At 35.7% G+C, this 23,353-nt stretch overlaps 3 protein-coding genes across 3 annotated transcripts in view; all 3 read right to left on the bottom strand.

Moving 5' to 3' along the window:
- The window catches only part of LOC110877199 (disease resistance protein RPV1-like), a 188,679-nt gene extending 177,662 nt beyond the window's left edge, over positions 1–11,017 (bottom strand). The window contains exon 1 of the mRNA XM_035977340.1: positions 10,566–11,017. Within this exon, the coding sequence (XP_035833233.1) occupies positions 10,566–10,994 (429 nt within the window). The 5' untranslated portion in view covers positions 10,995–11,017. The remainder of the gene's footprint in view (positions 1–10,565) is intronic.
- On the bottom strand, positions 2,973–7,616 carry LOC110877215 (putative adenylate cyclase regulatory protein). Its single transcript, XM_022125380.2, has 4 exons — positions 5,379–7,616; positions 3,399–3,694; positions 3,206–3,308; positions 2,973–3,089 (listed from the first exon to the last, which is right to left on the bottom strand). The coding sequence occupies exon 1, from the start codon at positions 7,555–7,557 to the stop codon at positions 5,641–5,643; it is 1,917 nt and encodes a 638-aa protein (XP_021981072.1). The 5' UTR covers positions 7,558–7,616; the 3' UTR covers positions 2,973–3,089; positions 3,206–3,308; positions 3,399–3,694; positions 5,379–5,640.
- Positions 11,018–12,359: 1,342 nt separating the features above from the next.
- Positions 12,360–17,233, bottom strand: LOC110877214 (troponin T, fast skeletal muscle isoforms). The gene is made up of 3 exons (XM_022125379.2): positions 15,877–17,233; positions 13,916–14,162; positions 12,360–13,025 (listed from the first exon to the last, which is right to left on the bottom strand). The coding sequence occupies exons 1-3, from the start codon at positions 16,186–16,188 to the stop codon at positions 12,643–12,645; spliced, it is 942 nt and encodes a 313-aa protein (XP_021981071.1). The 5' UTR covers positions 16,189–17,233; the 3' UTR covers positions 12,360–12,642.
- Between the last annotated feature and the right edge of the window lie 6,120 nt (positions 17,234–23,353).

Genomic DNA, 23,353 nt, shown 5'->3' with positions numbered 1-23,353 from the left:
AAATTTGAAAAATCCAAAAACATCGAAAAATTTCAAAAACACAAAAACAATAGAAAATCAAAAATGAGTTTCCTGGCGAGCAAAAGAGAAAGTGATAGTACATCAGTGGTCTATCCAAACCTCTTTAAACCTTAAATGCAAAACGATAAGCAGCTCTATATAAGATGTATTGGTAGGCTCACAATCATTTTAAAGTGTGCAGGGGATATAAATCTTAATCGACTGAAGACCAGGTGGGAACCATTCATTGGCATATGGTCTTAGTACCGAAATTTCGTTTGATAGATTGCCGAGGTTCTGAGATATTCGGTCTTTATGCTGCTTATCATCTGGGTATCATGGTTGTATCTTTTACCGAAAAACAACGGGGACGCAAGTCTAGATCTTCCATGATACTATACATACGTGTACATAATACATATTGCATTCGACCTCAATAAGTGATAAACAATCACATGTCCATATCATATAAGTGATAAAATATCACATTTATCCGGGTGTCAAGTTCGTCTCTCTGCTGTACGGAAGTACTGGCCTGTTCACGGACTTGCTCCTGTGCCCTCATGCATATGAAAATCAAGTTCCTCATCAATAAGTGATTATATCACATAGGGCTTGTTTTCAAATCAAAATAAGTGAGAATCTCACATCATATACGGTCAAACAGATGATAATCGGTATACTCACCGGTAAGATGAACCCTCGTGCATACCTTGATACGGGAATGTGTCGTGATGTGGATGAACACCGGTCGGTAAGTATAAATCATCCCTTAACGTATCTCCTAAACATGATTACATCTGATAAGTTGAGCTTAAGTGGACAACAATACCGATAATTGTTATAGGATGCTTATCTTAATGTTAACTAACTAAACAACAAGAGCGTTTTGGCATGACCGTACATTGATATGATTCTCTTACCCTCGAAACTCGCAAAAAGAATGTCTGTATATATTTATTTACTGCTTTCAGTCTTTACATTTGAAAAACTCAAAAATTCCAAAAAGATTTTATTTCTACTTTATTTTCAATCGTACGATGTTGGAACTCGAGTCTTCGTTGCCTGAAACCTGAACGAAAACCGAATTGACTAAATCTTCATAAACGGTCGAAATTTGCATGTTTTGAAAGTTAAAGACTAAAATTGACAAACTTATTAAACTTTCAAACTGTCGGACGGTGTTTGATTGTGACATGGTCATTTGTGTGTCATTTGTTTATTCTAACTATATTCCAAGCAGTTGTTCTCATTACGGGTTTAGATTTCTTGCATGTGCAGATTCTAAAGGCAAGGAGAACATGGTCGTGACAAAGCTTTGGAATGAAGACACGACGTGAAGGCACTCAAGTGATGAAGATGATCGAGTTGCCGCTGGCCATCATCAACACCACAAGGATCTCACTTCATAAAGATCAAGTTTCTCACGAGCATAACTCAAGGGGGAGCTTATGTTAAGGGGGAGTTTGTCAACACACTTCCTACATGATACGGGTAGTTTGTTGATACACTTTCTGCTTTGAGGACGTGAAGACTTTGAAGATCCTCCGACAATGAACACTTGAAAGGACATCAGAGTTTTGAAGACTCGAAGATCAAAGACCATCGATGTTCGAGACAAAGCTACAGCCAAGGGGGAGTTTGTTGGTGCACTTGTGTCTGTACTTTGTCTGTATTCGGTCTCGATGTAAACGATGTTCCTTAGTCTTGTAAGTTTGACCAAGTCAACCATCCTCTGGTTTGACTTGGCCAAACAGTTAGAAAATGTTTTGTATATGGTTGTCTGTCTCGAAGGATAAGAGATCGAAGGATGATGTGGTTCCTTCGATCTCCACGAAAGATATACTTCGATTGATGGACCTCGAAAGATCATCCTTCGAGGTCCTTGCAAATCCTTCGATGGCTTTGTGATCGATAGAGACCATCTATCGAATCCTTCGGACAAGACAACCTGGGCTGGGTATATATATACCCATGCAGTGTGTGTTAGACAGACATATAGAGGCACATAGAGAGATAGAGAGTTGAGAGCATTCTGTCCGAAACACACACACACACTAGAGAGTTTGCAAAACTGATTTGTGAACATTGTGCTTGTAACCGGAACCTTTCATACGCATTAATACAAGTGGTGTTAATCGGTGAATCCTTGTGTGTTTGTGTTTATACTTGCTTCATCCCGGTTTGCTTGCTAGCTTGGATTCCGCACTCGCTAGTGGGTTAGTATAACAAGGTTTAGGTTCGTCATCCTCCGAGAGGGACCTACAACAGTTACAAACGCAGAAGAATACCTCAATGTTCTTGTCGAGCAACTGATTGGCGGACACCTTAAGCAACTTAACGACCTCACGCTCAAACGGGTAAGTGTGACAATAACCATACAGTCCTGAACACGGATAGGAACCCTGATCCTGGAAAAGATAATGAGGTAAGTAAATTATGTTATATGTTATCAAAACGTTGGATATGAAGAAACAGCTTTCGTATTACATGCATCAGTATTACACTCCAAAACTACAACCTCATCGAACCCCTCACTTCCATTTTGTTTATCATTCAAAATGGTCTTTGTCGAAACCTTATGATTGCAATTTTTGCACGCATTATATAACCAAGATTCCTTTGAAGCAAAACTCTTTATCGTACCAAGAATGATAACAGACTTTGTCTACCTACAAAAAATATCATTTATAATGAATAACGTTCTACAAAAACAAACGATAATATTAGCAATACCTCGGATATTCCATTTAAACCACCAATAGTACTGAATTCAAAGTCAGTCAGATATTCTTTTGAAGGAGACTTTATAACAGACGAACTCAGCCCAGATAAGCTAGAGGATCTTTCAGCAGATCCTGTGGAATTAAGAAAATCACATAAAGCTAAAACGAATAGTTACTTTATAATACACTATAAATAACTAACTACAAAGTTATAGATAATAAACTTATAATATACCTCCCCAAAACCTATATTTTCCAAACTGGACAACAACGACCACATTTTTTTCTTCTTGATTGATCCTCTGAAACTCTAATATTTGATCAACATAACCATCCCACAGGGTCACAAAAATTTGGGCATGTCTGATGAAAACAAATTGTTTTGGTTAATAAAATAAATTTAATTTATGTATTATAATGAGAGTGTTATATATTAAAAATTAAAAAAATTTAATAAAAAACGATGATTATTAATTTACTGCAAATCCTGAAGCATGAATGTGATTTTCTTCTCATCCTTCCCATGTTTACTTTCCTCTTTTGGTTCAAAAGGGAAACTCTTAACGACAAAACCAATAACGTCTGAAAAAAGATTTATATCAAAAAAATTGAATACATATATGTTAATTTAAAGACAAATAGAATTAGAATTCTGATTATACAAAAAAATACCGATAGGACTTTTTAAACCCTTTCCGTCGTCATTAGGGTCCTGCTCTATAAACTCAAAATTAGGGTCCTGCTCTATATACTCAAAGGGGAAAAAGAGAAGCTCCATTCAAATCCAACAGATTCATTGTAGGCAGTGACAATTGTGTTGCCGTTCAGATTGATTTTCAACACACTTTCAACATATGAAGATTCTCATCCAATGATGGATTACGAATTGTCAAACATTGGTTTTCCTTCAACAAAGTTTCATACACTGAACATGTCTTTGCCGTAACAAAGGCTTGCATCTTAGTGCCCTGACAAAAAAAATAAAAAACTTAAAAAAGATCAAGTAAAGCATTATGAGGTAGTAAGCTACTTGGTTATGAAGAAAATGAGGTAAACTTACACTTTCATCCATGAATATCATATCATATCATAGCAAGATTTATGGCATGTACATCAATATCAGATGAAATTAATAATTAATTGTTTTTTGACGTGTGAAATATAAGAGATGGATCAACTAATTTCATTTATTTAAAAATAAATTTACGTCAATTTGCATCTATTTTATTTAGAATTGTCAACGATGAAATCATAATACACAAGTAAATTGAGTATTAATATATAGAGTAAACTGCCAAAATGGTCTCTAATATTTGGTCATTTTTTGTCACTTTAGTCTAAAACGCAAACCTTTTAAATCTAGGTCCCCGTGGTTTTAAATTTTGTTATCATTTTCATCCAAAATCAAAATCTGATCAGATTTTCCAGTTAACATCTAGTTTTTTTTTAATCTTCTTCCTCCTTTATATGGAAGGGCAAAATAGTCTTTTAACGTTTTATTATAATAAATTAAAAAATCTGACCATTTTACCCTTCATTAATGGAGAAAAAAACAAAAACAAAAAAAAAACTTGATTTTAACTGAAAAATGTGCCCTGATTTTGTTTTTGGATGAGAATGTTAAAAAAAATATTGAAACCAGATTCAAAAGAGTTTTGGACTAAAGTGACAAAAGTGATCAAATCTCAGGGATCATTTTGACGGTTTACTCTAATATATATTTATTGTAAAAATATAGTTACGTAAATGAATTTAGAGGATTTTCAAATAAACTGGTTTTTAAAATAAAATTAAGAATTTTAAAATGACGAGAACTTTTAAACTGAATTTTTAGCGGAGGGTATAAATAGTTAAAAAGGGGAAGAATATTAACATTCATGGAAGAAACTAAATTGGTATATACAATAAATCAATCATAAAGAAGGTGCTTGACACACTCACTTATATGTTGTTTTGATCTCATAAAGTAACATTCAGATGTAGGGCAGTCCAAAAAGCTTGCGGCTTAGAGCTCGCTTGGATTTAGCTCGGATAAAGCTCGCTCAATATGGCTCTGTTTTAAAAGGAGCCAAGCCAGCTCGGCTCGGTTAGAAAGTAAGCCTAGCTCGGCTCGGCTCGTAACGAGCCGAATTGGCTCGGTTGGTCGCTCGGCTTATTTTACTTGTAATATATTTTAATATTATAAACATTATAATATATTATAAAAAAACTGATTATTATTTATATATATTTAGGAGTTTAATTTGATATCTATGACATATTTGAAGGTTAATTATCATGCTAATAAACTAATATTGTATTCCATTGAAATTTCAACCTTATTTGTGTTGTTAAACTTGATTTTGACTTGTAATGTATTAATTGAACTTATTTGGAAATGTTCTTTTGTGCTATTGAATAATATTTTAGTCTACTGAATTTTAAGAGTTATGCATTAATTTTTCTTTATAAAATCGAGCTAAACCAAGCCGGGCCGAGCCAACTCGGTTTAAAACCAAGCTGAATCCGAGCTTAGATTTTCAGCCCAGTTTCAAATCCAAGCCGAGCCAGTTCGGCTCCGAGCCCGAGCTTGCACTGATTCGGCTCGGCTCACGAACAACCCTATTCGGAAGTAACAGCATCAACCAATAATTAACATGCTATGGGACTTACAAGTGTGTAGTGCTGATTTTATCCTCCAACAGAACCACGATCAAAGGTGTAGGTTATGTGCTGCGGGTTGTTCAACCGGTTGGTTCAGTCAGTCAGTTAACCACAAGTAATCATTTTTTGTTCGGTAATCGGTTTACAACATGTTAAGCAAAAAAGAGAATGTCCCTGTTGCATTCTATAAATCAGAAACATAAATATTCAAAGACTGGACTTTGAATACTTCTTCTTGAATCTCAACTTACCAGCAGAATGTCCCTGTTATTCACAGCTGTACATAGCACTCTCTGGATCCTGAGATTATATTAGTAAAACCAGACGACTCAAGCTGGCCCCTAGACCCAATAATATACAGACGTTTCAATTGAAAAATGCTGTAAGGAAGACGGATTATGCCCGTACCTTCTATATCTAACCTATTCAAGCGTTTCATCTTACAGATACTGTCTGGGATATCTTGTAAGGATCTACAATCATATAAGTCGAGTGATTTCAAACGTTTCAACATACAAATGCTCTCCGGAAGATGCTTAATCTCTTTCATCGACAAACGTAGCTTCTCTAGACTTTGTAACTGGTACAGATCATTGGGCACCTCCGGAATACTGCCTATAAGAGTGAGCTCTCTTAAATGTTGTAAACCACAAATGCTTGTTGAAAACGACTCAAGGTTTGTGCAAGCACATAGACCAAAAGAGATAAGCTTCTCAATATTTCCACTCGATGAGGGTAGAGGTTCCCAATATATACAATTAAACTGAAACTTAGGCAAATTACTTTCTGGATGCAGTGGGCATCTGTCTAGGGACTCCGCAATTAGGTTCAGTCTAACTACATCATAAGGATCATGTACTTTATTCCAGTAGTTAACAACAAAATTTGTAAACCTTGAGCAACCGTTGAAGTTAAAGTAGACAAGATTTTGTAGACAACCTACGGGAGCGTGAATTTCTTGAAGGTAATAACATCCTTCAAGATCTAACTCCTTGAGATGTGGAGTCATCTCGAGATTGAGGTTACTCACCTTAGAACCACTAAGGCAGAGGGATTGGAGCTCTGGACATTCAACGGGCATGTGGAGTTCTACAAAGTCATAACATCCTTTGAGATTTAAGCTTTCAAGATTTGGAGTAATCCCGAGGTTAAGGTTACGCACCTTAGAACCACTAAGATCGAGGGATTTGATGTTTAGACATTTAACATGCGAGTGGAGTTCTTCAAATTCATTACATTGTTCAAGATTTAACTTCTCGAGATTTGGAGCCATAAGGTTAAGGTCGCTCACCTTAGAACCTTTAAGGTTGAGAGATTTGAGCTTTGGACATTCAACAGGCATGTGGAGTTCTACAAAATCATTACATCCTTCAAGATTTAACTTCTCGAGATGTGGAGTCATCCCAAGGTTAAGTTTACTCACCTTAGAACCACTAAGATTGAGGGATTTGATGTTTAGACATTCAACATGCGAGTGCAGCTCTACAAATTCATTACATTGTTCAAGATTTAACTTCTCGAGATTTGGAGCCATAAGGTTAAGGTCGCTCACCTTAGAACCTTTAAGGTTGAGAGATTTGAGCTTTGGACATTCAACAGGCATGTGGAGTTCTACAAAATCATTACATCCTTCAAGATTTAACTTCTCGAGATGTGGAGTCATCCCAAGGTTAAGTTTACTCACCTTAGAACCACTAAGATTGAGGGATTTGATGTTTAGACATTCAACATGCGAGTGCAGCTCTACAAATTCATTACATTGTCCTAGATTTAACTTCTCGAGATTTGGAGCCATAAGGTTAAGGTCGCTCACCTTAGAACCTTTAAGGTTGAGAGATTTGAGCTTTGGACATTCAACAGGCATGTGGAGTTCTACAAAATCATTACATCCTTCAAGATTTAACTTCTCGAGATGTGGAGTCATCCCAAGGTTAAGTTTACTCACCTTGGAATCCCTGAGGTAGAGGAATTTGAGGCTCGAACACTCAACGGGCAAGTGGAGTTCAACTATTCTTTCACATCCATCGATATATAATACCTCAAGGTGTGGAATCAACCTAAGGTTAAGATTACTCACCTTAGAACTAGTGAGATCGAGGAATTTGAGCTTTGGACATTCAACGGGGATGTGTAGTTTGAAAAAGTGATAACATCCTTCCAGATTTAACCTTTCGAGATTTGGAGTCATACTAAGGTCAAAGGTTTCTAACTTTGAATAGCTGAGGTTAATGAATCTTATCTTATTTAGAACCTATCATCAGTAAAGAAAAAAATATTAGTGTAATGACAAAATAAAATATAATATCATAATGCAAGATGCAAAACAACAGATCAACCATTATTCTACCTTTTTTTCTCCTCCTTCCCAAAGTTCAGATATATTGCTGTCAAACATTTCAAGGTTAATGAGCTTATTTGCTTGAAACGTTTGAGGTAAAGACCGAAAAGGGTATCGAGGCCAACATAGAGATTGTAAAGCATCTCGTAAGTATTGGCTATCTCCTTTATTCGAATATAGAGATTGCACGGCAAGAAATCTAAGTTCCCTCATTTTCCTAAGACCTCTCATAATAGTTGTTGGTTGGAGAGTTGTGAATTTAAGTATAATACTTCTTGTTGCTTCAGTACCCTGTAAAAAAACATGAAATTTTAGTCAAAACAAATAAAAATGTTCTAGTTTCCATTCATATAAACTTGAACTTTACCAATTCATTAACCAATATATCTTCAATTTCCTCTTTAATCCATAATCGGCTATGCTTGCTAGGCTCAAGAGGGTGCAAACCACGGACAATATTCCAGCCCATTTCTTCTATATGGTCATGGAAACGCAAACCGTGATAATCAGAAATAGTTATCAAAGATTTCTGCTCAAGAACTCTTAAACCAATATGAGCATTAAACCCACAACTTTCAAGTATTCTTATTAAGTCATCTTTCATTTCACCTTTCAGTATGCATACAACATCTAAGAATATTTCTTTCTCATCATTCTCCAGGCCATTATAGCTTAGTTCCAATCTTTTCAAAGTTTTCTCCAAGGGAATGGTTTTTAGTCTTTCTATGGTGTCCACCCATTCATGCTCAGTTCTACCACAAAGATGTGAACCCAAAACTTTGATTGTTAAGGGAAGACCGGCAGCATAATGTACAACTTTTCTTAATAGCACTTCATACCCTTGATCTGGAATCTCCCTCCCAAATGCATACCTACTAAAGAGGCAAATTGCTTCCTCATCTGATAACAGATTGACATCATGAATAACATTCACTCGCTGTGCTACTAACACTTGCTCATCTCTTGTGGTGATGATGATTCTACTTCCCGGCTTAAACCAGGTAGGCTCACCTGCTAATGCTTCAAGCTGGTCTATATCATCAACATCATCTAGAACTACAAGAACCTTTCTATTAGGCATCATCCTTTTCATCATACTTTTTCCATCAGACACACCAGCTACAACAATGGTTTGATCATTTAACACGGATGAAAGGATCTGCTTTTGCAAATCCTTCAACCCAGACAAAGAGCCTTTTGAAACTTCTCTAACATTTTCAATAAAGCTCTTACCTTCAAACCAGATGGATATATGATCAAAAATAGCTCTCGCCAAAGTCGTCTTCCCACCACCTCCAATCCCCTTGATCCCTATCATCCGAACATCATTTAAATCAAGCTCCAAAGATGAAATTATGCCCTTTACCCGAGTCTCCATGCCTACTAACTTCGTATCGACGCTCAAGTCAATGAGATGTAGCTTTAGTGAAACGTCTTGAACGATTTGTTGGATAAATTTTGCTTCATGCCTGTGTGTTAAAAAAGATTCGACTAAATTACTTATAATCCCACATGAAACCTTAGATGACATGGATGTCCCTATTAATTAACCCTGTAACATTTTACAATACGGATGAACAGTGTTTTATAATTATTATTTTTTTAGCTTTTTGATTATTTTGCCCTTTTGTCTTTTCCTTCTTTTATTTTTATAGTTTTGATTTTTATTTCATGAATAGTGGTTGTCACCTGCATGGCATGTGGGCTATTGATTGCTTTTATTTTTTTCCCTACTTCAACTTTTTTTATTTGCCTTCCTTTTTATGTGTTCGAGTTTTTTTTTTTAGTTTTGAATTTTTTTTATACTTTTGTGATTTCTTTTATCTTTTACTTTTTATTTATAGTTTTGTATTTTTTACGTCTTAACTTTTAGCGTTAACACTTACAACCTTTTAACATTATAAAAACTTTGTAATCAAGTTTTACGTGTTTATTTCTATTTACGTGTTGGTATAAATTAAAATTAATTTGCATTATTTTACGTTTAGACGTAAATTTTCGCGGAAATGACTTGGGTCAAGTATAATATGTTCTCATCCGTATAATTATATACGTTTTCAGTTAGTCTTTATTTTAACGTAATTTTTAGGGTCAAATATAATACACTTTTGCACTTATTTTTATTTAAGTTTTCAATTTCTCTACGTTTTGACGTAAATTTTGTTTGGAAACGAGTAGAGGAAAATATAATACGTTTTCATTAGACGGTATAAATTCGAGTCACTTTGCGTTTTGACATCGCCACAACTCGCTGTAACTATTTTCTTACGTGCTTATTTTAGTGCACATCTCAAGTCAAATATAACACGTTTCTATGCTTATTTTTATGTACTTTTTTCCTTTCTTGATTTTTTTCTAGACTTTATTATTTCTATTTCTATACTTTTCTTTATGTTTAGTGTTTTAGTTTTATGTTCCTTTTTTATTAAAGTTATATTTAAGCTAACGTTTAAGTTTTCATTTACAATTAATTTAAAAATCAGCCCATCTACTTGTCCAATTTAAATTTATTTTGATGGTTTTCGATCGATGTAAAAAATTTGTCAATATTCTTTTGATTTTATTTCTTTCGTTTGGTTGTTATATTGAACCAGGATAGATATCGAACGAAATCCCGCAACGTAGCGCGGGTAATCCACTAGTTAAAAACAAATTAGAAAGAAACGAGAGTGAAGAATACCCGTTTAAAGTGTTCTTCAACTCCATCCCAGCGAGGTCGGCTGCTTCTTTTAGAGCATTTTTCCATCTTCCAACATCATTTTCTTTTTCCTATTTGCCAAAGTGCAAAACTTTCTTAGTATTAGGCATTAGCAAATTATTTCAGTGAGCAAATACAAATGAAGTGATAAAGATGTTACCAGATTTACATCTTCCAACGTCCTCTTCCTCTTCCTTGTGACCTGTTCAAAGGCTTCCCCAACTGATCCACTTTGTTTGCGGACTTCAGTGGGTTCCACATCATAGAAGATGGGGTAAGCAGTATGCTCGGTCATCTTTTGGCACTCCATAATCTTGACGAGCTCGTCTAAGCACCATGATGAAGATGCATAGTTCCTTGAGAAAACAATGATGTAAAATCTCGAGTCTTCAATGGACTCGATGAGCTGATCTCCGATTCTTTCCCCTTTCTTGATTTTTTCATCATCCTTGTAGGTTATAATGCCTTTATTGACAAGAGCATGATATAGATGATCAACAAAGTTCTTGCGGGTGTCTTCACCCCTAAAACTCAAAAAGACGTCATACTTGAAGCTCCTTTGTATGGATGAAGCTGAAGTAGATGCCATTATGCAAGTGTTTGATGGATCAAACAAAGTGAACTCGTTAGAGATTAATAATCAATACTAAGAGGACAACAATTTGGTATCAATATGATTTATGATGGGTTGGGACAAAGTATTCTTGTTTGCATTATACAAAAGATAAAGACCATAAAGATAAAAGTATACATGACCCTCCATAAAAGTGATTAATTACGCGTGATGACCATTTACATGTTTATTGTTTTTCTTTTTGACTTTATGGGTGCCAACAGTTAAAGGTGTTTGTTTATATGTATAAAAAAAAGTAAAAGGTGGAACTATTATATTCAACAATTAGACCATGTGTAGTGGCAAGGGGAAGACCCTCGAGCATTTTGTGTTTTGTGGCAGTCCAGGATGTGGGTATTGTGGAGCATTATGTTAAAATGGGTGTAACAGATCTTGAAATTTTGTAATGATTAGATATTCTAATAGAATTAAATAAAAAATAAAAAGGCATAAAAATGCTATTGGCCAAAGAAACAAGTGAAGTCGTTTAAAAATAAACGTCCCACCATTTTTTTTCAAAAAAAACACACTCGGGGCGGTTCCGAGGCGTGTTTGGGCGTTTTTTTTTTTTTTTTTTTTGAAAAAAAACCCCTAAAAACCCCATTATGGGTGGTCTTAGCATGTTTAACACTATTACAAGTTCGCGGATTATCTTTAAACATGATTTTCAGTGGGCTCAAAAAAGAGAACAGTGCTAAAACCTGGTGGAGTTCTAAGATCTATGGTTTTGAGGTTAGGACATTTAACAGGCAAGTGGAGTTGTACAAATTCATTACATCCATCAAGATTTAACTTCACATAAGTAGTTTCAAAACATTGTATGATTAATTATCATACTCAGTAAATCTCACCAATAGCAATGTTAAGATAGGGTCTGAGGAGGGTAGATGTAGACAATCTTACCTCTACCCCGTAGAAATAGAGAGGTTGCTTCCAGTGAGACCCCGGCTCGATTGTAGTTTTTTATCAAGCCTTAGACCTAAGAAACATAACAGTCGGGAAAGAGACTGATTGGTGCATGTACCCCGTGTCTTTAAGCTATCAACGTCACCACATGATGCACGATTAACCGTCTGCCGCTTTTAACGTTATTTTCACCAAATTAGTAAAATAACGTTAAAGTTAGTACCATATCACTTTTGCCCCTCGAACACTCACACATATATATATTAAATGTGCACACCGCAAGCGGGGCATTATGATTAATACTTGGATATCTACTAGTTACATATTTTATCATTTTAGGAAAAAAAAACATTTTGATTGCTTGTAACTTTTTGTTTTTCTATTTTTAATTTGTATACAAATGCTATATTTGCAAAACAACATACAACATCCCAATTACAAACTTCCCAATTCACATAAATAGAAGGAGGAGGAAACAAATCATCATCCAAAGACAAACAAAAACTAGAATTCTAAAACAGTTTCATCCATGAAAGGATCTTTTTCACTTTCTACCAACCGCACAAACAGGTCTATAAATTCTATAATGTAAAAAAAAAAAACTGTAAAATTTCGCTATGTGAACACTTCTCAAAATGTCACCGAAGACGACCATAGGGTTTATTAAGCATGCAATCTACAGCATAGACATATATATCATAAACTGTAAAGACAAAACTTAGCGAACAGGCTGCTGGTTATAGTGGCTCTTCTCCTTCTTTTTAGCTGCAGCAAGTCGTGCATTTCTTGCCGCGGCCTCACTAGCGGCAGCCTTGGCGGCGGTGTCCATTTCCTTGCTGGATTTCTTCTTTTTCATGGAAGCCACCTTTTTCATTTTCTCTTTGACGTCGATTGCAGATAAATTTTCAGCCTTCTCGGATTCAGCAGATTCAGAATTCATGGGGTCGGGTTCATTTGTGAGGTCTTGTTGTTCTTTGGTTTCCTTTGAAGATTTATCTTTCTTCTTTTTCTTTTTTGCACTTTTGCTCTCGCCGCCTTGCACGTTATTGTCTTTTTTCTCTTGCTCCCCGTTTTGGTTCTCGACTTTCTCTTGAACACTACCTGCAGAAGAAGATATATAGAAACCAAAAGGAAATTAAAAAAATTCATTTTTTTTATTCTGATTCAGGGGACCAATGAAGTGATTTACGTACTGATGATTGCATAATGCATTTATACCAATTTCTGCCAAAATCCGACTGACAATGGCATTGTACTTCAAATGTTCAAAACATAAAAGTTACATTTGTTGAAGTGCCACCATGTCAAAATAGGTTAAGAACTTTAAATGGTCGTTATGACCAAGAAACACTAGTAAAAGCATATACACACTTATGTGATTTCCAGATTCATTATCCTACTTTATATGCCACTCATGTATGTAACTGATTCCATCTACACCGATTCAGGCCAAAAACATGTTAAATGACAAATGCCGTAACTTCTTTTTTCTTGAAAACACGTATATACGTTACTTAGATGTAGCGTCAACATGTGACAGATCATAACGGTCTTTTAAGAACGGATACAATTTTTTTGGTCATAATCGGTATAAACGAAAACATCCACATTCCACAGGCATTAACATGTTTTTAAATGAAAATATCGGAAGACGGAAAAGGTGGGCAAAAAACCGGTTAATAACCGGCGGTTAGGAGTTTAAAAAAACCAACGGTTTGTAACCGGTCACAGATCTCTAGTATAGTAACCGGTAATTATTAACCGATGTACCGTTTAATTATGAAAAAAACAAAAAATGAAAATAACCGGTTATTAACCAAACCGGTTAAGGTGAATAACCGAACCAATTAAGAAAATTAACAAATTTGTGCACCTCTAGATGACGGAACGCCATTAAAACTTTTAGATGAAAATAGTTCGTCTTTTCAAACGATTTAAAAGCCTTTTCTCCATCATGCATATTCATAGTTGGAAAAATGACACTAGCTTACCACGGGTGTCTTCTTGGGTATTATTGCCGTTTAAACCCAATTCAGCAAGAACAGCTTCAAGTTCTGCAAGCTCCTTTTTCTTCAGTTCCTTCTTCGAAAGTTGTCTGTCGGCTTCTTTGGGCGGCAAAACTTCAGAGGGCTTTTCAACAGCGGGCTCCTTTTCTGCTGGTGGTTCTGGTTCATGATCATTTTCATCATCATTGTCATCATCCACTTCATCAAGGTCATCTTCTTCACTTTCACTTTCCTAAAAAACATTTAATTAAAAAAAAGATTAATAAATACATTTACAAGAAACACACCTACACCATAAGAAATAAACCATCAACACATGCATCGCTGTAAAAATCCCGCCTAGGCTCCGATTAATCGCCAATTAATCACTAATCGGAGCCGAGTAATGGCAAATTAATCACCATGGGCAGTTAGTCACCAGGCGGTCAACGGTGGTCTTATTCCGGCCAAATTTTGGCCAGATTCCGGCCAAATTTCAACGAGGGGTTAAAACATGTCTACTCAAAAAATTACATATAGAAATGTGTGTGTATATATAAAACAAAAGTTACATCTAAGACTCCCAATTCGATTAATCCATATTAATACTGATTAATCACTAGTCGGTACCTCACCAACCGACTAGCGCCTACCGTTTCTTACAACACTAGACAGACGTATCCATTTTTTTCCACCAACCCTTTAAATTCTCGTGTCCATACATAACAATGATACAATATATTTTACAAACACTAAAATAAGAACATAATGATCCAATATTTTTATGAACATTTTTTTTTAATTCATAAAGCACCAACACATTATTTGTCACAAAAACTAGTTAAAAAATATTGATCGAAAGTCTGCTTAAAAGCTAGTTTTTCATATTAAATTATAATATGTGCACCCACATGCAATCTTACAAAAAAAAAATATTAGTATCATAGATGCAGTACATAAAGCACATATTTCAATAAAAATGACAGTAACACCAGATGCAATAAACTTCTATACTGGTTAGGATCATAAAAAAATAAATGCCATCACAACTAACATCCATTAAAACTAAAATCATGCAACATGATAAGCCTACCTAAGCCATAATAAACCACTAAATACACAAAAGAAATTGAAAATTGTTTATTCTACTAGTTTTATGCAAGATACTAGATTAGCAAATAAATGCCATAACATTTTTAACTTTCAAATCAATGAGATGCCCTGAAGTTTCAAAAGAAATAATAGACAAACCCTATGAAAAACGTTTTAGCTTTTAAAAATGCACTTACCAAGTACCACACAGTTGACATGAGTTTATACATCGAATATCAACTGAAAGTCTGAAACGATACAAACTACCATGCAAAAATGTCTTAAACTTAAAAAATAATCAAATAAAGTAAGTTGAAAAGATGTTGACTGAACTAGATATTAATTGCCACTAGTAACTTTGCATAGAAGTCAACCAATACCGTTTAGTTCACACATAAACACGCACACACAAAGCATGATTTATTGTGTTTCGGCCGTACCACACACGCCCTTAATTGCAATCAGATATATAGTTATCACACAATATCCAGTAGTAATGACCCACTACTAGCATCTAATGTAGTTATGAAATCGAAATCCCATAACTACATTAGTGCGAATCATCATAAAAGGGGGTGTTCGGACTGTTTATTTAAACAGCTTATCTGCTTATTTTTTTAAAAGAAAGACACCTCTGAGTGAAATAAAATGTCTTGATAAATTGTTTGAGATTACGTTCTTAAACTAAATTTTGTTGGTGTATTCAAATTTACAAATTTACCCGACAAGTTAAGAACAAGTTAATTATCTGCCAATGCTTAATCAAGCAATCCGAAAACAGCCCCCCTAAACTGTAACACATTAAAAATATAGAAACCTGTATATATGCAAATGCAGTAATACTGAAAATAATGACACGTTTACGGTTTCCTCACCTCAACAGGACTCTCACTTCCTTTCACCTTATCTTCCTGATCACCACCACCACCCCAAACAGGCGGCGGAGCCGTAGTCGCAAAGTAATCATCATCATCTTCATCATCCACATCCGCCCACGACTTCACCGTTAACGGTGCCGGAGCCCAAAAAACCTGCTCCGTCTCCCCTTCACCCTCCTTATCTCGCCCCTTTCTCGAACTACCACCCTTATCAGATTTCTTCTTCTTCTTCAAACTCCCAAGAGCCGCAAAAACATTCGTACTGCTAATTGCTACCGAATCATCCTTCCTACCTCCACGTCCAGCCATTTCTTATCCAAAAACACTCAAATACGCTTCTAGTTCTAAACTCAACACAAATCAAAATTTCACACTTTCAAAAAACCTAGGGTTTCTAGTTCAATAACAAAACCCTAAGATATGTATGCAGTATGTATGTATACTTATACAGTTATACTGTTGTACATATGCAAAAACCGAAGCTGAAAGTATACTTTCAACGGTTTATCTACTTCTAATGACAAATAACTCTTCGAGAATCGATAAAATTGAAACTGAACAACTTCTAGCGTATCAATCTGTGGATAAGATTAACACAAAACGACGACGTTTCGCCTGGCGATTTTGACCAGACAACAAAATTGAACCTGAGAGTATACTTTTACCGATTTATGAATGTACGTATACTTTTACAGTTATACTGTTATACATACACAAAACTGAACCTGAATATCGATATAATCGAAATCGAACAACAAACCCTAGGGTACCGATTTGTGGATAAAATTAAACACAAAACGACGACGTTTCATCGGGCGATTTTGACCAGACAGCTACAAAATTGAACCTGAAAGTATACTTTCAACGATTTATGTATGTATACTTAATACTTATACTGTTATACATACACAAAACTGAACCTGAAAGTCTACAGTTTCAGCAATTTATCTGAAACTAGTAAACACAAAACAATGACGTTTCGTCTGGCTATAAGTATCGATGTAATCAAAATCGAACAACAAACCCTAGGGTACCGAATTGCGGATAAGATTAACACAAAACGATGACGTTTCGTCTGGCGATTTTGATTGGAAAAACTTAAATTAGGGTTCGGTTAACCCTAAAAACGGTAATTTGGGTAATTGAGATCGATGATTGCTTCTAGCTGTGCAAATTGAGTGCAGGTGAGTACTGTGATAGGTGGATTGTGCAAATTGGTGGTGAATTTTGGTGAGAGTTTGGTGATTTTGGAGGTTATTGTGAAGATGGTTTGTGGTGAAATTAGGGTTTGGATGATGATGATGAGGTGCTGCTGTGATGAAACGGTGGTGGTTTTATTGTGGCATGTGTTGTGTGTGTTTGGTTTTTCTGGTGTGTGTGAATCTGGACCGTTGGTTTGGGATAACGATTAAGGACATGTTTGTGTAAGCTTTTTAAAACAACTTGTTGACTTATTGGCTTTTTAAAAAGTAATAAGCTCTAAAATGATGTTTGGTAAAGAGGGTGTATGTGAGGGGGAAAAGCCAATAAGTTAATAAGTCATAAAATCCTGACTTTTCCAAGAAGCCAATAAGTCAATAAGTTATTTCAATAAGCTCACCCAAACATACCCTAAGATCAAGCTGATGTTGAGACTTGAGATTATTGAGTTTAAAGTAAATGTCTGAGAGGTTAAACTAAAATTGTCACTTAAATTCAAATAGTTTTTTTTTTTTTGGCAAATTGGAAAATAATAATCCCACCATTGTGAAATTGGCCAATAATAATCCCAATCAGGAATTAGCCACCAATAATCCCACCTCGTCCATTTTTGGAAAATAACAATCCACCGTCACTAAACGACAAAAGTGCCACGTCAGCATTTGGAGTATTATTTTCCAAAAATGAACGAAGTGGGATTATTGGTGGCTAATTCCTAACTTGGGATTATTATTGGCTAATTTCACAATGGTGGAATTATTATTTTCTAATTTGCCTTTTTTTATGTTGTTTTAGTCTAAATATTTTTCTTTCGCTATTTTAGTCTCTGACTTTTGTCATTTTTTGTCAGTTTTCATTGACCATCGTCATCATCTTCACTGTAAACCGGCACATCACCATCCTCATATCATCACACCTGCAAAAAAAAGGGGGTATTGGATTTTAATAATCCCAAGTTTCACTAATTGGCCGGTAATAATCCCAACTTCAAAAATTGCCTACAACAGTCCCAACTTGTAAGATTTTGGCCACCAATGATCCTTGTCTAACTGGGTTATAACCCAGTTAGTTTTTTGAAGTTTTGAGCGGCGGAGAAGGTCACTAGAGGTTGGAGATGACAAGTGGTGGTCTTCTTTGGTGGTTTCAGGGGTAAAGAAGGTCGTTTGAATAAGTTGCAGGTCACCGGAGTTTAAAATTTCCACCATCTACGCAACTCCGGTGACCTGCAACTTATTCCGACGACCTTATTTACCCCTGAAACCACCAAAGGAGACCACCACTTGTCATCTCCAACCTCTAGTGACCTTCTCCGCCGCTCAAAACTTCAAAAAACTAACTGGGTTATAACCCAGTTAGACAAGGATCATTGGTGGCCAAAATCTTACAAGTTGGGACTGTTGTAGGCAATTTTTGAAGTTGGGATTATTACCGGCCAATTGGTGAAACTTGGGATTATTAAAATCCAATACCCAAAAAAAAAATTCACCTAAGTTAACTAAATTTTTTGAATGGAGTTAGTGGGTTGTATGAAAATGACAAAAAATGACAAAATCAGAAACTAAAATGGCAAGAAAAAAAACTATTTGAACTAAACTGGTATTTTTGTCAAACCTCATGCACTAAAATAACAATTTACTCTTAAGTTTTAAATGTTAATTAATTACTTAAATAATATATCATAATCATAATAAAAAATAAAGATGAGTCTTAACTGCCATTAACAGTAATTAGATCATGAACAAATGTAACTAATGGGATTCCTCGTCTGTTATTACGGGTATTCGGTTGGTATTAGTTTATTACAGTACCAATATGTCACAAGTATTATGTATGATAACCAAAAAAGATAGTTGTAATAGTATATTGATACGTGTTTTACATTGATCGAAAAACATAAAAATGAATACTGATATTGGTTTGGATGATACTGGCACTGATGTTATTCAGCCGGAATCTGTTAGATTTGTCACGACACCGAACGGTATCAATTTGGTTTGTCATGGTAAAAAACATAGAATATCAACTTTTATGGAAACGTAGATAAAAATAAGCAGGTCACAACAGTAAATTTGAATTTTTATAAATCATTATATTATATTATTTAAATAACAAAATAAGTAAATGGTGTCACTTTATATCAGAAAAATTATATTGTGAGGTAGCTTAGATGTCAATGTATTTTTGTGCTTCGATCACTTCTATAGTATTATTAACTCATTTTAACTAAAGTTTATATTCAAACAATGATAAAAAAAATATATGTATGCCGCAACAACATACTCGGAGTTTTATAAAATATATCATAGCTCAAAAGTCTTATGACAAACAAAATATAGTCAAAAGTAAATCTAAAGATGCTCTCATTCATCGAAACATCTTCTCGGACTCTCTGATGTGCCTGTTCTGTGAGGAGGTTTCGGAGACGATGGACCATTGTGTCACACCCTGGCTTTTGCGGAAGTGTGATTTTGGTGTAACTTTCTTAATATCATTGCATTCAATCATAACATCAACTAAATGATAAAACCATAAATTTGTCATCCATAAAATAAGTTTAAAACGTAACAACATTGTTTTAAAAATGTAGACTTCAAATTCAATTTCTACAATCATACAAAATGTTTATGAGTTCACTAAGGACTCATCAAAAGATATTAAATAGCACCAAGGTTTGGAAGGCGTGTCTCGTCCAGGAAAGAGACACACTGACCAAACTCAAAGACCATGGATGACATCTTTATTCTTAGTGCAGCATAGAAACTTCCAACGTCCGCCAGATCCACTTTACAATTTCCCTGAAATACATGTAGAGTGAAAAACATCAACAAAAGTTGAGCGAGTTCATATGTTCGTTTGTGTGTACGTATAAACCATTGAAAACGTTGTAAGTATGTATGTAAGTCCCTGGTATGTAGCAATAAGAAAAAAGAGATCACCACTGGGTTGCAAAGCCAATGGTATGTGTGAAGTGATGCAGGAAGACTCAAACCTAGCAGACTTGCACCGGGCCTCCGGCTGTAAGACATAGTCACCACATGGTCCACTCGACGGACTCACGGGTGGGGCTCGCTACACCCAAATAGATCTATCACTCATGCCCATCGGTCCTACAACGAGGATTGATGGCCTTATTCGCCATACCCATTCACATGATCTAGCAGTAACCCTCCTTAGCTAACCATACCATGTATAAAACGTTTGTAATAATCGTAACATGTATTTCACCCCCGAAGTATAACACTGAAAACAATTAAAAGAAAAGGGGGACACGAACTCACTGTATTGCGTCTTCACAATTGTAACTCAAATCCCTTCGGCAATCACAACTACCTACAATGTACTGATGTCTATTAGACGGACGGGTCGTGCCTTGTTTTAGTATTGCGTAGTGCCTTTGAGTTACGTTTTAAAGTGTCTTCGTTATAATTCCAAGTTAAAATAATAAATATTTTAACCTTAAATTATATTTATGTAACACCCTTAATTATAATACACAATATATGTATATACTATATATTTTTTTTTACCGACTAACTAAGAAAGATCATAATTATTTAAAAGCGCAAACACTAATATTAATCTTGGTTTAGTACATAAGTGTTTCAAAAACCACCACAACACTAAAGGATACATAGTATTCCTTTCATTTTAAAATTATCACTAATGAACATCTAAGACAAAAGTGAAGAACTACTTCTTGAATGTGTTCGGTTCATTAGCCTTGTGTAGATCATCATCCGCTTGATTGACTTACTCGAAAGCTGGAAATTTAACAAAATAATAATGTTAGAACCCTCAAATTTCACATAATTAAGTGTACGCTTAAAGCGGGTTTGAAATATGAAATTATACAAAGCTTGACGATTTTGGCTGGGCTCCACCGTAAATTACGGTGGGCACTGGGCACTGGGCACTTATGGTTCTACCGTAATTCAGTGAAGAACCACCGTAAAGATTTACCCTCCACCGTAAATTACGGTGGTACCGTAATTTACGGTGGCTCCTGCATATTTTTCCTGTTTGCTGTTTTGACCCGTTCATACCAATCTCTGCACTTTTAAGTCATCAAAGCGCAGTACGGGGTATTTCTTTGCAACAAGCACGACCCATTTAGATCCCTTGCTTCAACACACACGCTCCCATTACCGGTTTGCGCGTTAACAATATTCTTCCCATTACCCGACATACAGGTTTATGGTCTACGGATGTGGTACTTCCGTTACCCGGTTTGTACCCATCATTTTTTTAACTCGTTTGGGGTTGCCATTATGAAGTCCCTCATTTTAGACAACCAAACCAACACGACTCTAATTTGTTCAAACTAGTAAACCATTAAATTGAAAACTAAATCATTAATATAATAGTAACGTTAACCACGTACCTCAAAGCTTTCCTTTTAAACGAGCATCCGTACCGGCTTGACTTCCCGACGCCTCACTCGTGTTGCCTAAAACATACAAGCCAATTACCATTAGAACCATTTGGCTCATGACTAAGCTTGTTACTTTACCAACACCACATTTGTGTCGATCAATGTCTTTTAGGCATTTTATCAAGCATCTTATGTGCATGATTTCTTACAATTCATAACTAAGTTTAACATTTACCATTTAGCCATGATAAACTTTTATTTAAGCAATTTCACAAGATTTTCACATCAATAATTCTGGACCTATTTCATTGAACCTGAATTACACTAGGATAACATCATAATCCTAGTTTCCCATACTATTCTACAAAACCCTCATATCACCTCTAATGGTGAATATGAACTTTACAAGAGTTAGACCAAAATTTCAACAAGAAATCTACTAGGGTTCCTCCCTATACACTATTTCAATCAAAACAAACATCATGCATGCTCAGATTTGAATCTCATCAATTTATCTAAAATTTAAGGTAGAACCGAATCATGAAATTTTGCATACCTTACAATCTCTTAGTCAAGGTGATCACAAATCTATGTTCAGATTTCAATTTGGACTTGATTCAAACCTTCAATTGATGGATTTTGTGAATATTAGGGTTTGAGGGGAAATCCCCTTGTTCCTGCGTTCTGGTCGATCAAACACACACTTAGGTGTGTGTTTGGTGTGTTATTTTACTAGTAATAATTGAAGTTCCAGATTTGACAAGTTTGGTCCCTCAATTATACATGAGCTATAGAAAAAGGGCATTTAATTATACTTTGTCATATTATGTTAAGATTCTTACTAACTAGGTTATCTTTCCTAGTCTTTTATCTTAACTTACTACTAGTATTTAGTTTAAAATGTAGCATTAATATTTTCGTGGTGTTACAAGTCCACCCTCCTTAAAGAGGGTTTCGTCCCCGAAACCTGTATATATATAAAACAAAAATTTCATACACGTACCGAAAAGTGTAGGGTGTAGTCGTTTCATTTCCTCTTCAGACTCCCAAGTGGTGTCTGATCCTTTTCGGTGTTCCCATTTGACCTTTACTTGATAGATCATCTTGTTCCTTAAGCTCTTCACCTTACGGTCTAGAATTGCAATTGGTCTCACCGCGTAGTTGAGACTATTATCCACCTCGATGTCGTCATAGTGAATATACGCGGTTTCGTCAGCTAGACATTTTCGGAGATGTGGTACATGGAACGTGCTATGTATCCCACTCAACTCTGCAGGCAGTTCGAGACGGTATGCCACCCTACCGACCCGCTCAATAATTCTGAAGGGCCCGATAAACCTTGGGCTTAACTTTCCCCTTTTTCTAAACCGGATTATTCCTTTCCATGGCGATACCTTCAACATCACCTTATCACCAACTTGAAACTCAACTGGTCTGCTTCGTTTGTCTGCATACGCCTTCTGTCGACTTTGAGCCGCCCTTAGGTGAGCTCGGACTATGTCGATCTTTTGATTCGTGAGTCCAACTATATCCTTATGTGCAAGTTCACGCAGACCAACCTCACCCCAACATACCGGAGTTCGACACTTCCTACCGTATAGCATTTCATACGGGGCCATACCGATGCTTGCGTGGTAACTGTTATTATATGAAAATTCAACCAACGGCAGGTGAACATCCCAACTACCCCCGAAGTCAATTATGCACGCCCGTAACATATCTCCCAATGTTTGTATTGTTCTTTCACTTTGACCATCCGTTTGAGGATGGTATGCGGTGCTAATGAACAATTTAGTTCCCATTTGCTTTTGGAAATCGCACCAAAAATTTGAAGTGAACCGGGTATCCCTATCGGACACGATGGATACCGGCACTCCGTGGCGTGCTATTATCTCATTAGTG

This window comes from Helianthus annuus, chromosome 9 (genome assembly GCF_002127325.2).
Source record: "Helianthus annuus cultivar XRQ/B chromosome 9, HanXRQr2.0-SUNRISE, whole genome shotgun sequence".
In the NCBI taxonomy this organism is placed as follows: Eukaryota; Viridiplantae; Streptophyta; class Magnoliopsida; order Asterales; family Asteraceae; genus Helianthus; species Helianthus annuus.
This window is presented reverse-complemented; position numbering and strand designations above follow the sequence as displayed.